Source organism: Nelumbo lutea, chromosome 1, assembly GCF_056320005.1.
Source record: "Nelumbo lutea isolate HS-2025 chromosome 1, American lotus-T2T, whole genome shotgun sequence".
Lineage (NCBI taxonomy): Eukaryota > Viridiplantae > Streptophyta > Magnoliopsida > Proteales > Nelumbonaceae > Nelumbo > Nelumbo lutea.
Window position 1 is genome coordinate 74,335,928 of NC_142684.1, and position 16,678 is coordinate 74,352,605.

Consider the following 16,678-nt stretch of genomic DNA (forward strand, 5'->3'; position numbering starts at 1 on the left):
CTGGGTTGGGAAGGGATTTTTTTGTATAGTGCAAATACAATGCCAAACTAAGTGTATGGGCTCCTTTATTTTGTTTGTCTGTGTGTGTGTGTTTCCATGGCCTTTTTCTACACAGTTTTCCCTCCTTTTGAGTTCTTGAAGACAATGTTGTCTTTTCTCAAAAAAAAACAAAAAAAAATCATTACATTCCCTCCTTCAGAACTATCAGTGAAACAAAGGGTTCCTTTTGAACACTAAAAATCACTTTCTAGCTTGATAAAATAGTCACCAAGGACCACTTGATCTGTCTCAATCCATATCCATTTACAATCTAACTTTCATTTATCGAAAATGGGAGAAAATATTTGCATATGCTACAAAATGGAAGAAAAATTTTAAGAACATTTTGAAGACTTGAATAAATATAATCAGATTTAGAGGGTGAATATTGAAAAGGAATATTTACTTATGCTTCTTCCTCCTTTTTAGTGTTTTTCACATCTCTTTTGTGGATAAAAATTGCTACTGCTTTGGGCATTTTGAGATTTAAACCAGGAAATGTTGCCAGGTCGTTCTTTCATTGCATCCCACATTTATCATTGAAAATCCAACCTTAGAATGTCATCTTTCAACTAAAACAGAGGAAATCCATACCAGTCTTAATTGCAATAACAGGACCATGTGGTAGCATGTCTATTTAACAAAGAAAGTAATTCAAGACATCCACATATTTTTGGAGAAGAAAAAGCAAAAAAAAAAAAAACAGAACTAAAGTGTGGTAGAGGCAATAATACAAAAAAAATTCAAAGGCTAGATTAAAGCAACAGAGTTAGAAGCTTACATTGCTGAGTTTCAAACAGTCATATTTTGGAAGTATTATGTCAACATTATGACCTAAATCTTTAACAGCACGAGAAAGACTTGTGACAACATCTCCAAGGCCTCCCACCTGCAATACAGTTAGACATGAAACAACAAATAAACATACAAGGTACTGAAAGTCACCTAATAGACAAAAACCATAGTGGTAATTGCTTTTGAGGTTACTTTGAAATGAACCAAAAACATCAAGTGAACCCAAATTACAGTATCAAGTATCAACATCTAGTGACTTACCAACATACAAAACTGGCATCCTCAAAAATTAACCATTTATTGACATTAATTCACTGACCACCAATAGTACCCCGCCTAGAAACTAGAGTTTTGATCTTCAAGAATAATATACATTTGTTTTATTATTATCTTTTGCTGATGGTTCAGATGATATGAAACTCTCCGCCAGATATCTCCATAATGAAACCTAAAAATTTAAAACAGATCTCTCTTTTTTATTATCTTTTTTTTTTTTTTTGAAAACAAAGGATGTCTCTTTAGGAAATGATACTGTGTCTTTACAATGAAAATGCAAAATGTGAAAAGCCAATGTTTTCTGTCTTTTCTGAAGTGACGCTTAGGAGCTCTAATGGAGGTTGAACATGAACAGCATGTAGTTTTGAAATAAAATGAAGAAAACAAAAACAGACCTTTGCAAAATTATCAAAATATATAAATAACAGACCTTTGCAATGGGAGCCATTTCAACAGCCACATGCACAATATGCATTGGTGGCTCCTTTGTAATTCCTCCCAATACAGGTATGTGGTAGTCCATGCCATTTCTGTTGTCATAAATTCCACCATCTTCCTTCTCAGAGAAAACAAAGTCCACCACATATGCATCCAATGGAACCCTGACTGCAAGGAGACATGACATTCCACAAATTTAAATCCAGAATCGGATTGTAAGACAAGAATTTGCACACAGACACAAATGAGCACAAGCAAACAAGTACAATATAAAAGATCACATGAAGTAAAAATGTTGCTCACATGAATCACATAAATTTTACTGCAGAGGTAACTGGAGAGAAACCTATTTTAACAGTTCCAATTTCATATGTCGCATGGCAGGAATATAAGCAACACAACAACGCAAAGAATATTTCCAGCATTGAGATATATCTCTTCACATAAATCAGCATGCTTCTCATCATTTTATGTTGAAAATTGCTTGCTTTGTTCCTTTGTTTCAAAAAATAAATTACAAATTATCCACACAGAACATTGCAAAATAACCAATGCGGATGGAGCGATGGAGAGTGGTACACAACATTACTTTGTAACCCAGCATCCCCCCCCCCCTGCTGCAGATACAAGCAAGGAAAGAATACATGGAGAAAGAAACGCTTTTCTATTTTTTTTATCAGCAACACGAAATTGATTCATTAGATTAAAAATTAGAGATACAACAAAGAGTTGTAGGCACAAAAACAAAGCCCACCCAGAAACTATTCACTATTTACAGAATTGCCCAGAACATAGATTGTCTTTGACTTCCTTGCTTTGTCAGACCATCAGCCAAACTGTTTGCAGACCTCCTTATCCATCTTATTTGGATCATCATATCTTTAGAAATCTGTTTGAATCTCCTGAATTCATTCCTTAACTTCCATATGATTCCTTCCCCTTTTTTCAACCAGCCCACAACTACTTTTGAATCACCTCCAATAATCAGCTTAGTAATCCCCCCTTTTTTTGATGAATGTTAGTAATCCCCATTTCTTTAGCTTTCTCTACTCCATAGACTGCTGCCAATAATTCTGATCTCACCACATCTCCATGCTGAATAGGACCTGAGTACAAAGCTAGAATGTTCCTATTTTCTTTCTTCCCTAATTACCCCACCAATACCCAATGCTCCAGGATTGGCCCATACAACTACCATCAAAGTTTAATTTCTTCCACCCAACACATGGAGGAGACCAGGCCTCATGAACAATCTGTCTTCTAGACGAAGAACCTGCAATTATTCCCCACAATCTGCAGAAATCTTCAACCTTAAAGTCAGCAAAGATCTTTAAAGTGCTCGACCAATGCGCTACTCTGAGAGTAATCACCTTAATCACAGATTCTTTACTTCTTTCCATGTCTTCAAAGATTCTTAGATTCCTTTCCTCCCAAACTGTCCAGATCACTGCTGCTCTAGTGCATCTCCACATAATTCTATTCCTAAACCGAATTCAGAATTTTTGGATGATAGGATATTGCTATTGTTTGAGCTTTAAATTTTATTTTCTATTTGTAGGTGTCTCAAGAATAAGGTTTCAAATTTTCTACAAATTTGCTCTTATTCAAAATTACCATTCCTGGTAACTTTTTTATACCATTTCTGGCAACTTTTGAACTCTGTATTTTTAGTAATTCCCTGATATGTTTGAGCTCAAGGGAGAGAGGGAGAGTAGGAGAAGGAGAAGAGAGAGGGGGAATCCGATTGTAGGAAAGCTAATGACTTTATTCCTTTTCTTCAGGCTATATTTATAGCCTTATTGTGCTACAAACTAGGAATTAAGATAGGAACTACCGTCCCATGATCTTAGGAGCTTATCAACAAAAGAAACAGAAATGACTTATCTATTAAAACAGAAATGAAACAGAAATGGCTAAGGCTTATCCAAAATACTTCAACTAAGAAACTACTATGACCGAGTCTCCTGCTGCTTTCGACTTTGACCGAGTCTCCTGTTGTTGTTGCCGCCTAGTGCATGCATGCACGTATCATTTCCTCCCCCCCCCCCGAAGGATCCTTGTCCACAAGTTAGGATACGATTTGGTGAAGCGTCATTCATTTTCCCAGGTTGCGTCCTCGGCTGGTGCCCCTACCATTTGACCAAAATTTCAGATTTTGGACGGTATTTTCCCTTGCAAATAATACGACGATCTAAGATAGCTTCCGGTTGTGGAAGGATGGTCGAAGTATCCGAGATCGGGGGTAGCTGGGTGGAAGTTGGGGTGATTGGTCCCAAATGCTTCCGTAGTAAACTGACATGGAACACATTATGGATTTGAGAGCCAGGAAGCAAGGCTAATCGATAGGTCACCGAACCGATCTTCTCAATGATTGGGTAAGGCCCAAAGTACCGTGGGGCGAGCTTCATAGAACACCGTAACGCCACAGAAGTCTTCCGGTAAGGCTGCAACTTCACATACACATAATCACCTACGACGAATGAAGCTTCACGTCAGTGTTGGTCTGGTTGACATTTCATCCGATTCCGAGCTACCTGAAGGTTGTGTTGCAACTCGCGTAGGATGATGTCCTAGTCACGTAGGTATTCATCGACTGCCCCTACTCGAGCAGTGCCTGGTACATAAGTCAGTAGACTTGGGGGTGGGATGCAGTAGACTACTTTGAAGGGTGTCATCTTGGTGGAAGAGTGAGTGGATATGTTGTAGCTGTACTCTGCCCAAGGAATCCACTCTAACCATTTCCACGGCTGGTCGCCTGCAAAGCATCGTAAGTATTGCTCCAACGTTCGGTTAACGACTTCGGTTTGCCCGTCGGTTTGGGGGTGGTAACTTGAACTCATACACAACTTCGTCCCATGCATTTGGAAAAGTGTTGGCCAAAATGAGCTGATAAACACCTTGTCGCGGTCACTAACAATGGATCTCGGAATTCCGTGTAGGCGGACGTAGTTGGCGACAAATGCCTTAGCGACTGTCACGGCAGTGAATGGGTGTTTTAAGGGGATAAGTGGGCATATTTTGTCAACCGATCCACAATTACCATGATAACCGTATACCCATTGGAAGGTGGTAACCCTTCGATAAAGTCCATCGAGATATCTGCCCACATTTGAGTGGGAACCGACAGCAGCTGAAGCAACCCCGTTGGCCTCATGCAATGTCTTGAAGCACTGACACACGTCGCACTGTTGCAAGAATTCCTTCACCACCCAACGCATGTTAGGCCAAAGGAAATTGTGCTTGATATGAGAGAGGGTTTTATGAAACCCAAAGTGTCCCCCTACTGGGGATGAGTGGCAGTCCGCCATTACCTTTGAAATCAAGGTGGAGGCGAGGCTCAAATAAATTTTGTCCCCCTTGAACCACTCCCTAGAAGGTGCAAGAGACTCCTCCCTTCTTAAACGTCAACGTCAGCTGTTTGTAATCCATCTCGATGGGTCCAAGAGTTTCTAGCCATTGTACTCCTAATACCAGTTAGCAAGCTGCAACTGGAAGAATGTAGTAGTCAGCAGTAATGGGATGCCCTTGGATAGCGAGAGTGAAAGCCCAGCATTGCCCCACACATTCTATCTTTTCCCGGTTGGCGACCATGACTTGGAATTTTCTGTCTCGGTTCACTGGTAACCCGAACTTAGAGACTATGGCTTGATCAATGAAGTTGTGGGTGCTGCCACCATCAATAAGCACCGTCACGTTCTTGTTTTTCAGCTTACCTAGAAAGCGTATGGTTTGCGGGTGCTCAGCTCCTGCAATTGCATGGAAGGAGATCTCAGGAATCGCTTCTTGGTTCTCTGCCTCTAGCTCGACATTCTCCGTGTCCGCCTGTACGGGATCCTCGATCATGAATAATTGTGGTCGTTCGCAACAGTGGCCAACGGTGAACCTCTCATCATAGTAATAACATAATCCCTTCTCGCAACATTCTTGCGCCTCCTGGTTGGTGAGTCGTCGGAATGTTGCTAGTGGAGCGCTGGGAACCTGGTTCGTGCGCTGGGTTGGTGGAGGCCCAAGCACACCCGCCATTGGGTTAGGTGACCCCCTCTGGGATACTATGGCTGGTTGGGATCGAACTTGCTGGTTCGATTTCCATTGTAGTTGGTTCCATTCCTCAATTAGTCGAGCAACTCCGATCGTATCTATCAAGGTTCTAGGCTACTTAATCTTCACGTCTATACAAATATCATCGCGAAGTCCAGCAATAAAACAACCAATGAGAAAACTCTCGGGTAGGCCATCAACTCAATGGGAGAGCCGTTCAAAGGCTTCTTGGTAAGCTGCCACAGTTGTAGTTTGCTTGAGGCAAGTTAAAGCTTCCAACGGATCCTCGTAGTCGGTTGGACCAAATCGTTGTAGCACCGCCTTAGAAATTCTTCCCATGTGAGCGGTCCACAATGTTTCGTCAGCCACCTGTGCCATTGCAAGGCGATGCCTTCTAGATGGAAGGAAGCTAGATTCCCTTGTTGGTCCGGTACAATATTTTGGAAGTCAAAATATTGTTCTGCCTTGTAAATCCAGCCGCTCGGATCATCCCCATTAAATTTCGGAAACGACAATTTGACATGCTGACAAGGGTGATCATGGGTGGAGTTGGAACAGGAAGTGTGCGGGTGTGAGGACTCTTCGTGTGCAAAAGGGTTGGTTTCGGGAGAGGTTCGTGAGGCTCGAAAGGCTTGGAGTTCGGTTAACACTGCTTGCAAAACAGCGTTCACTTGGTCGAAGCTTGACTCGTGTCGTGCTAAGGTCTCGTTGACTTCATTGCGGAATTCCGCATTGGTTTTGCCATGAGTGTCCATGGTCGGAACTGGCTCTGATACCAATGATATGTTTGAGCTTAAGGGAGAGAGGGAGAGTAGGAGAAGGAGAAGAGAGAGGGGGAATCCGCTTGTAGGAAAGCTAATGACTTTATTCCTTTTCTTCAGGCTATATTTATAGCCTAATTGTGCTACAAACTAGGAATTAAGATAGGAACTACCGCCCCATGATCTTAGGAGCTTATCAACAAAAGAAACAGAAATGACTTATTTATTAAAACATAAATGAAACAGACATGGCTAAGGCTTATCCAAAATACTTCAACTAAGAAACTACTGTGACCGAGTCTCCTGCTGTTGTTGCCGCCTAGTGCATGCATACACGTATCATTCCCATACTCATTATTTATGGTAAACTTGCAATTTACTATTTTAATAATTTTTTGTGTCTTTACATTAAGTTCATTTTAGTACAATTAGTGAAGTGTTATTGGAGTATTTTTAGGAATTTGAGTCCTTGTTGGAGTGTCCCTATGGGTTAGTTAAGGATTTGTCTCCAACTCTCAGCTCTAAAGTAATTAGTAAGTTGATTTAAGTTGGTTTCCTAATCCAAATTGGAGCCTGTAAAGGGAGATCCGAGTTCATAAGTTTAGTCTATAAATAGTTTTAATGTAATTACAATTATAAAAAAAAAAAGAGTTGATCTGTGTTGACAGGTGTTATTGTACACAGGTTTAGTACCGCAAGGGTACTGTTGTAATTTCCCCATCTTTATGTTGTACACAGGTGGGGATGCAGTTGTGTTGGCAGCAAAAGGGAGTGTCTCTACTAGTGTGGAATCTTCTTCTAGGAAAGGAGATCTCCAGAAAAAAACAAAAGATAAGGACAAATTGTGGTGCACTCATTGCCAGAAACCCCGACACACCAAAGATACCTATTGGGATCTTCATGGGAAACCAAAATGGGCTCAAGATCTGACTAAGAAACAAGGTTCAAATGTGAATAAGAGGCCCGGACAGCAAGGTACAAAGAAACACCACATGGCCAACATGGTTACTCGGGAGAATCAGCCCCCCACTTCTACTGTGACTCAGACACATCTCACTGGATCTAACCCGAGGGAGGATATTATGAATTCCTTCCGTGACCATTTAGAGCTCTATGGTAGAGCAATTCGTCAGATGGATGCTCCTCCCTCAACCTCATTTGCATCTACGTCAAGTAACCCTACCACAACTTTCCATGTTACTTCTCACACCCCTGACTCTCCATGAATCATTGATTCTGGAGCGTCAAAACACATGACCGTTACATCCTCTTACTTTCAAACCTATCACCTTTCTAGAAGAAAGGTGAGACTAGCTGATGGATCATACACTTCCATAGTTGGTCAAGGAACCCTCTCTCTTCCTCTTGGTCTTACTCTTTCTGATGTTCTTCATGTTCCAAAATTTCCCATTAATTTGTTCTCTGTACGTAGTGTTACTAATTCCCTAAATTGCTTCATGAATTTTTTCCCTTCTCATTGTGTGATTCAGGATCTGACCTATGGGAGGACGATTGGTAGGAGACGTATGGTTGATGGACTTTACATGCTGGAGAATAGGACTGGTCTTCATGTTACAGAGTCTATGAGTCAGTCCTGTAAGAGTAAAGTTTATTTATGGCATTGTCACCTTGGTCGTTTGTCTTTTGAGTCTTTGAAAATTGTATTCCCATAATTGTTTAAGTCAATGTCTGTTTCTGATTTTTCTTGTCAAATGTGTCAGTTAAGTAAACATTGTAGAACTCATTTTCTTCAGAAAAATAGTAAATCTGAATCTCCTTTTCACATTGTTCATTCTGATGTATGGGGCCCTATTACTTTACCATCTGAGAGTGGTTACAAGTATTTCATTACCCTCATTGATGATTATTCTAAATATACTTGGGTATATCCGATGCGAACCAAGGAGGAAGTACCAAAAATCATTCAAGATTTCCAACGGATGGTCTTCACTCAATTTCATACTGAAATCCAAATTTTTCAGTCAGACAATGCAAAAGAATTTTTTCATAGTGATCTCACTGAATTCTTTGCTTCGCGTGGTTCACTTCACCAGAGCTCTTGTGCCCGCACACCACAACAAAATGGTGTGGCCGAACGGAAGAACCGACATCTCCTTGAAGTGGCTCGGGGTTTACTACTTCATATGAATGTATCCAAACGTTTTTGGCTTGAAGTTGTTCTTTGTTCTACTTACCTCATAAACCATATGCTCTCTCGTTGGTTAGAGTACAAAGCCCCACATCAGCTTCTCTTTCCTAAGGCTCCCCTTCTTTCTATTCCTCCTCGTGTATTTGGTTGTCGGTGCTTTGTCCAAAATCTATCTCCCACCCGTGGGAAATTGGATTCTCATGCTATCCCTTGCATATTTCTTGGTTACTCCTTCACTCAAAAGGGGTACCGTTGTTTTGATCCTGTTTTTCGGAAATTCTATGTCTCCATGGATGTTTGAAGATGAGCCTTTTTATCCTGTTTCTCCTCAGGGGGAGTGTAGGCATGAGGAGAAACCGGTTCAACTCCCTTCTCTTCCTGATCCTCCGCCATTTCGTGTCTTTTCTCGTCGTCACAAAGGCCAACCAAATTCAAGAGCTTTGGAGAATTCGGAAGTTGTATCTCCAGTGCCACCAAACTTCTCGAGGGAGGATCATACTCACTTAGGTAACTTGGCTCCCAATGATGTTCCTAATTCTATTGAAAATGATTCCTCTACTGCTAATGACCTTGACCTTCCTATTGCTCACAGGAAAGGTGTTAGATTGTGCACCACTAAACATCCCATTTCCAACTTTGTTTCCTATGAGAACATTTCACCCTCATTTCGTGCCTTCCTTACCTCTATTGACAGTGTCCCTATCCCCAAGAATGTGGCAGAAGCTCTTTCAGTTCCTGAATGGACAAATGCCATGAAGGAAGAAATTAATGCCCTTCATAAAAATGGCACATGGGAACTTGTTGATCTTCCTAAGGGAAAGATTCCAATTGGATGTAAATGGGTGTTCAATGTCAAGCATAGGGCTGATGGAATGGTGGAGAGGTAATAAAGCTCGCTTAGTGGCAAAGGGGTTTACTCAAGTGTACGGAGCTGATTATGCAGAAACTTTTGCCCCTGTTGCCAAGATGAACTCCATTAGAGTTCTTTTCTCTCTTGCTACTAATCTAGATTGGGATCGACATCAGCTTGACATCAAGAATGCATTCTTGAATGGTGACCTTGAAGAGGAAGTTTACATGATTCAACCCCCTGATTTTCTGGCTCAAGGAAATGAACAGAAAGTGTGCAAGTTGAAGAAGTCTTTATACAGGCTGAAACAATCACCAAGAGCTTGGTCCAGCAGATTCCATGTTGCGGTTCAGCAAAAAGGAAACAAGCAATGTCAATCATATCACACACTGTTTGTGAAAAGATGAGAAGGTAAAATTGCTGCCTTAATTGTATATGTGGATGACATAATTGTTACTGGTGACTGGAATGATGAAATTCAGAGGTTAAAGTTTTTTCTTGCCACTCAGTTTGAAGTGAAGGATCTAGGACCTACTAGATACTTCCTTGGAATTGAAGTTGCCCGATCAAAGAGGGGTATCTTCTTTTCTCAAAGAAAATATGTCCTACATTTACTTCAGGACACTGAAAAGATAGGGGTGATGTCAGTTGACTCTCCCATTGACCCCAACCATAAATTAGGTGACAGCCAAGGTGAACCTCTCAAGGATGTGAAACAGTTTCAGAGGCTTGTAGGGAGATTGTTATACCTTTCTATGACTCGTCCAGACATTGCATATGTTATTGGTGTGCTCAGTCAATTCATGCATGCACCTAGGTCCTCTCATCTTGAAGCAGCAGAGAGAATCCTCCGATATTTAAAGAAGTTTCTAGGCGTTGGCTTGTTATTTCAAAAGCACGGGCATTTGAAAGTTGAAGTTTATACATATGCAGATTGGGTTGGATCTCAAAGTGACAGAAAATCTACTAGTGACTACTGCACCTTTATAAGAGGGAACCTTGTTACATGGAGGAGTAAAAAGCAAAACGTGGTGGTTAGATCCAGTGTTGAAGTTGAATATCGCGCCATGGCCCACAGGGTAGTTGAAGGCATGTGGATAAAGAATCTGTTGAGTGAGTTGGGTTTCCTAGTGGACAAACCTATGACTCTATTCTGTGATAACAAAGCAGCTATAAGCATTGCTGCCAACCCAGTGATACATGATAGAACAAAACACATCGAAGTTGACAAGCATTTTATCAGAGAGAAAGTCATCACAGGCAAAGTGTGTACTCCCTATGTCAGATCTGAGAACCAACTTGCAGACATCTTTACAAAGGGGCTAAACCATTCCAAACATCATGATCTCTGTGACAAGTTGGGCATGATTGATATCTATGCTCCAACTTGAGGGGGAGTGTTGACAGGTGTTATTGTACACAGGTTTAGTACCGCAAGGGTACTATTGTAATTTCCCCATCTTTATGTTGTACGACTAGACTAATATAAATAATATCTATTGCACACGCCTGCAGTATTCTTTTGGGGCTATCAGTCCTCTTGCCTCTCCTCTCCTCTCTTCCTCTCTTCCTCCTCTCCTCTCTTCTTGCTCAACATTCTGAGTTGTATTTTTTTAACGTCTTACTAATTCTTTGGTGGACAGTAAGTTGTCTACTTGCCTTTTCATCCATATTCTTTATCTTTAATCATCTGAATCCCCTCCTTCACCCCACAAAACTCACCACCAGGTCTGAATTTTGTAGGACCCCCATCCTACCTTACATCACCGCCACCCCCCCCCCCAAAAAAAAAAAAAAACTGCATTAAGAGAGGGAAGTAGTTATTATATGGATCATTTGGGAGGAGAGAAATATCAGGATTTTTTTTCCTAACAAGTTCTTCAAAGATTGTTGATCTAATTACTTACCACTAAAGTTGCACACCAGATTCTCATTAAAGAAGAATTTATAAGAATTTCCAATGGATTATGTGGTTAAAGGGCAGAAAATAAAAGTGAGCTTCTTCATTTGCAGATAAGCAATTATGCAGGATAGTCAACCCTATCTAAGAGCAATCAAGATCAATGGCCTTGTTACAAGTTCTCAGATTGATGTATTCTTTTAGCTTCGGGTAAGCAAAAGTGGAGCAGGACTCAACCTGCCATTAGTTAGAAGTGGAAGGAATTGTATGGTCTCGCCACATTAGGGGAGTCTAGGAAAAAAAATTCTGTCCTTTACAGAAGGAGGTCAAGGTTCCTTGATGGCAGATAACAATGCCACCTCACCCATGTTCAGAGAATCATAAGCTTCAAATGATAGCATGCATGGCTCTTTCTTCACCCATCCAATGGTCCTCTTCATCTTCTATGGGAGACTACAACCTTGGCATCCAGAATGAACACCTCATTCAGATGAATCTCAATATTGACCAATTCATCAGCTGACAATCTTTTTTGGGATGGGGTTGGGAGGAGCAAGCTGTATCAGAAGGTTTCTCTTCATAGGTGATCATTTTGATTTGAGACTGCTATATTTCTTTTGAATCTTTCATTTGCCTCCATTTTGAAGTCTTCATTTGTTCCTTTTCTCTCCTTGCTGTGGGAATTAACACATGTACTCTTTTCTTCTCCATCTTAAACAAGTGTTTTTCTATGATAAATACATCTTAAATAAGTTTATTCCCTGTTATCAGAGAAAAAAAGAGACAAGAACTACCAACTTGACATATTCAAAACCCATGCTAGTCAAAATGGAAGTGCAAGGATATTAAAAGCTTACCAGTGGTTTTGACACGAGGACTGTTATCTACAGGCAACATTTTCTGAGGTGGTAATGGCCCATTACGATGGGTCCAGCGGTTAAATGAGCATCTAAACCAAACTTCAGGTTTCCCATTGAGAACTGTGTTAGAAGGATTATAAAAAACCATAACAGTAGTTCCTGCTTTGACATCAAGTGGCTCAGTGTAGACTATATGCTTTTGAGACAATAGAAACATTTTCATGGTCCGTTCCTTTGTCTCAGCTTTCATGTGTGCTGTTCTTTCAGCCTGTAAGAAAACAAGCACAAGTCAGAAGGAAAAAATAGGTGAGCCTGCCAATCAAAAAAATGGGGGAACCATGTCAAAGGTTTTCCCATGATAAAGTGAAGTTTAAATAGAAAAGGTATTTGAAGGTAAACTAAGGCACCCATTTTGCATATTACAAGGAAAGCCAAACAGCTTATTTGCATTCATGATACATACAGTGCTACAAGGAGCCACCACTAGAATCACGTGCTCCATCCCAGCATGTCACAAATACCAGTATACCAAAGATCAACCATCTTTATAGTTTACCAGACGTTGCTCTAGACGTCCTCATTCAGAGGAGATCAATCACCCATCTTGCTTAAATGGAATAAAGGTAACCTGTTCTTTAATCGAGAACTTTTTTTATTGGTAACTGATGACTTTTTTATTAAACTAATCATGATTCAATACATTAAACTAACCTTCACACGTATAGCCTCTTCTCTTATCCTCCTCTCTTCCTGAAGCCTCCCATATACTTGCTGTTCTTCTTCAACCCAATACAGTTCTTCAGGTATGCCTCTCGGGACAATAGCATGGAAATCTTGAAAGTTATTATTATCATAAACTGTAGCACTCCCGGGAGGTCCATCAGCAAAAACCCAATCCATGATGAGAGCTCGATCGGGTACAACAACTACAAACAATAAAATATGCATAAACTTCAGAGTTTGCTCCAGAGGATCATATTGAACAGTAAATGTCATGCAAAAATCCAATGCTACTCTCAATTCCTGTATATTCAACATAATTTTAAGCTTTAGCTTGCAACTGTCACAAAAATAAAGAACCATGAAATATTCCATCAGTCCATCCAGATTGAGAATAAAAATGACATGACAGAATCTACCTCTTCTGAAAAAAATCTGCATTTTCAAAATTCAACTGGAAAATAACTTGTCAATTGAGCAATTTCATAATTCAATGATTGGGACCCTTTGTTCGTAATAACATGGGTCTCAACCTGGACAAGAGGACTCAATCTAGGCAAGAAATGTATTAGAATTAACAACTTATTAGAAATAGCAATGCAATGAAACAGAACTATTTTATAAATTGTTGAAAAGGATTTAATCACCTTTATGTTTAGTAGATATTTATCATGATTCATCTTAGAAAGTCAAATCATCCAAACCAAGATTCAAAGAATGTGCTTTCTGAAGTCTCAATACATACAATACAAGCATGGACCAACAAAACATACCAAGCATGCATGTCACATTTAAAATAAAACGAATACTCAAAACTGGCAACTGACCTTAGGAAACCATTTTCAAGTTTGCCAAGTTTGAAATATGTCACTTTTGACACCATGTGGATCATGGTTTTGTTGTCCATGTATCGTATTTACTTTTGTTCATTTTCATAGGTCCCAATTTGCAAGTTTTGGCATTTGCTGGAGTATTTGGAAAGAAAGAAATGGAGTTGAAACTAGCAGCTTTCCTATGGATCAGTCCATTGCTCTTTAATTGGTATGTCATTTTGTGTGCATAAGGTTTCTTCTCTGTGTTTGTCTCTCCTTTTCCGGAGAGCTGATATGTACTTTGCAGCAGTTTGGATTTTCTAATGAAATTTCTGTTATCTATTAAAAAAAATTGTCTGCATAGGATACAACATTGTAAAGTTACAGATTGCTCTTTTATATCTTTCTACATCCTTACACATGACAAAAAATTTTTTATTACTCATAAAAAAAAAAAAAATGTTACTTTTGAGAGCATCTGGGTATGCTCCAGAAATTACCAAGAAGCAATATTACAAGAGATATAGTCCAAGAGATTCCGCCATGTCTTGACTGCATATGTTTTCTTTCAGCTACAACATCCAAAACTGTAATTCATATTGTCTATTTCTTTCAAGCAAACAATATGTCAAGTTTTCTTGGCATGGAATACATTGAAATTAAAGAAAAATAATATGCTTAGAAGAAGAAAATAAGATGTAATAAATACAAACAAAGACAATAGAGACTGTTCAAAAGCATTATATATAAGATATTTCTTCTAAACTGAGTACATAACTTCTCTTTTCCTGATTAACTTAATCAACACCATAGATTGGACAATTTAGGTGGCCTAGTATTGAAATGAAGTTAGAGTAATATTTCAATCAGTTTTGATTCAGCTCAGATGTATACCAAGAGAACTTAATTCTATTGCTTATGGCTTAGCAAGAGTGGGTGTGAAGAGGGGGGTTTGTACAGGGCAACTTCTATGATGCCAAAAGGGCATGATACTGGAAGAACTTTGACCAATCAGAACACCCCCCTCCCCCAAGGTGAATTTTGATGAATACCAGTTACTGATAGGAAAAAAAATAAAAATAAAAAATGATGAATACCAGTTGACTGGATACCACTTCTATGATACCAGTTAGTACTCTTTTTAAACCTGAGTGCACATCCTCCCATGTACTGTCTACATCTTTTTTCTTAATTTTCCACAAAAATAACAAAAGGTGGTCACCCTTCTACCATTTTGGTTCAAAATAAATTATAGACCAGAAAATTAATCTAATATTATCAGTTCAATTGTAAGCCTTAAATCAAGGTCTGTGGATCAGGCCCATTAATTGATGGATGCCACCAGTGTGTATGTGCACAATGTACCACAGTACCATTTTCACAATCCACTATCGCTAAAGAGTGCATAAAGGATATGACTTGATGCAAGAGAGAAGTCATAATTTGCACATACCATCAACATACCACCAGTCACCATCTTTAATCTCAGAGTGGACAAGTCTCCCAATGATAGATAACCCATCCTTCCATTTATTGTGCCCCCCATGAATCCAGAGTTCATTAGCATGAGCAAGAGGACGTGAGTTCCTATTGTAATATAACCTGACCAGATCCCCACCTTTGAATTCCTTAGGCTCTATATACCAAACATTATCAACAGATCTTACAGCCTTTTTAATGAATTCGTGTAAACTTTCTCTTCCCTTTGCAACCTCTGCTCTTGCTTGTGCCCTATCAGCTTCACTTGCAACCTTTTCTGCTTCAATCCGCCGCCGCTCTTCCTCTTGTCTTTCCTTTTCAGCTTGCTCTGCAGCAAGCTTTTCAAGTTCTCTTTGTTTCTCTTCAAGCAGGAAATCCTCAAAGGTTGATGCATCCATTACACCTTCAACAGTTAAAGAGAAATCCTTTGTTTCATTGTTTTCATAGACATTTGCACCATTGACGAAAACAAAATCCATCTTGTATGCCACCTTAGGAATATAAACGAGGCAAGACCACCAATCCCCTCTAAGATGGGTCTTATTCAACTTTATAGTAAAAGATTTCCATCTCCAATCATTAAAGGCACCCATAATCAAAACATCGGGTTCATTTTTTAAAGTGGAAAGACTCCTGTTAAGGAACACTTCTATGTCTTGATCAGGTTTAACTACCTCAGGATAAACAAACATTTTGCTCCCTCTTGAAAAGTTCTCCTCTGCAAGACTCTCAATCACCTTTCCGCGTGCCTCGGCATCCATCTCCATCTTTGGTTTTAACAAATGCTCCTTCATCTCTGGCTCTTCAAACATTAACTTCTCAGTCTTGTCAAGTAATTTTGGCTTGTCCAACTCAGTTTCAACCAAATCTTCATCAACCACAGTAAGGGTTCTACTTTGACCAATAATTCTGCCATTAAATGTATCCAAATTCTCTCTTGCAAATGATGTTTCATTTACATCATCCTCAATTTTTTTTGAAGTGATTATTTCTGATTTCTGTGACTTACTTGTACTATCATCAATTACAGAAAATCTTCCATTTCCAGAATTCTTTCTTGCAAATGGCGTTTCATCTACATCATCCTCAAATTCCTTTGAAGTTATTATTTCTGATTTCTGTAACTTAGTTGGACCATCATCAATTCTGGAAAATCTTCCATTTCCCTCAATATCAACATTTTTAACCACGCCAAACTGTTTGTTTGGTGATATTGTTGTGCCAACCTTATTTTCAATTTCAACCTTTGTTTCCTCCACTTCCTTCTCTTGAAGATATTTAGTTTCCTGCTTTTTACCAGTATCTACCTTCATTTCAGCTGGATTCTTGCTGGAACCTGGATGTTCACCGGGAAGGGAAGGGCTTGAACTGTCGTTATCATCATTATCATTTTTCTCTCTCCTCTGGGTGCTTGTTCCAACCCGTGTTTTTGGCATGAATCCCTTAGCAGCAGAGCCTTTTGGCCTTGAGACCTGACCTTTCCTTGATCTCCTCCTTGAAAAATCTAGAATTAAAACGAAATCGAAAGAACGCTAGTAAGTAAAATTGGATTTTAATGATA

General features: G+C 39.5%; 1 protein-coding gene across 1 annotated transcript in view; it reads right to left on the reverse strand.

Annotated features, from left to right (window-relative positions):
* Positions 1-16,678, reverse strand: part of SS3 (starch synthase 3) — an 86,843-nt gene that overhangs the window by 68,826 nt on the left and 1,339 nt on the right. The window contains exons 3-7 of the mRNA XM_088964561.1: positions 15,092-16,621; positions 12,818-13,032; positions 12,104-12,374; positions 1,541-1,716; positions 821-928 (exon numbers count right to left, since the gene is read on the reverse strand). Coding sequence (XP_088820687.1) covers positions 821-928; positions 1,541-1,716; positions 12,104-12,374; positions 12,818-13,032; positions 15,092-16,621 — 2,300 coding nt within the window. The remainder of the gene's footprint in view (positions 1-820; positions 929-1,540; positions 1,717-12,103; positions 12,375-12,817; positions 13,033-15,091; positions 16,622-16,678) is intronic.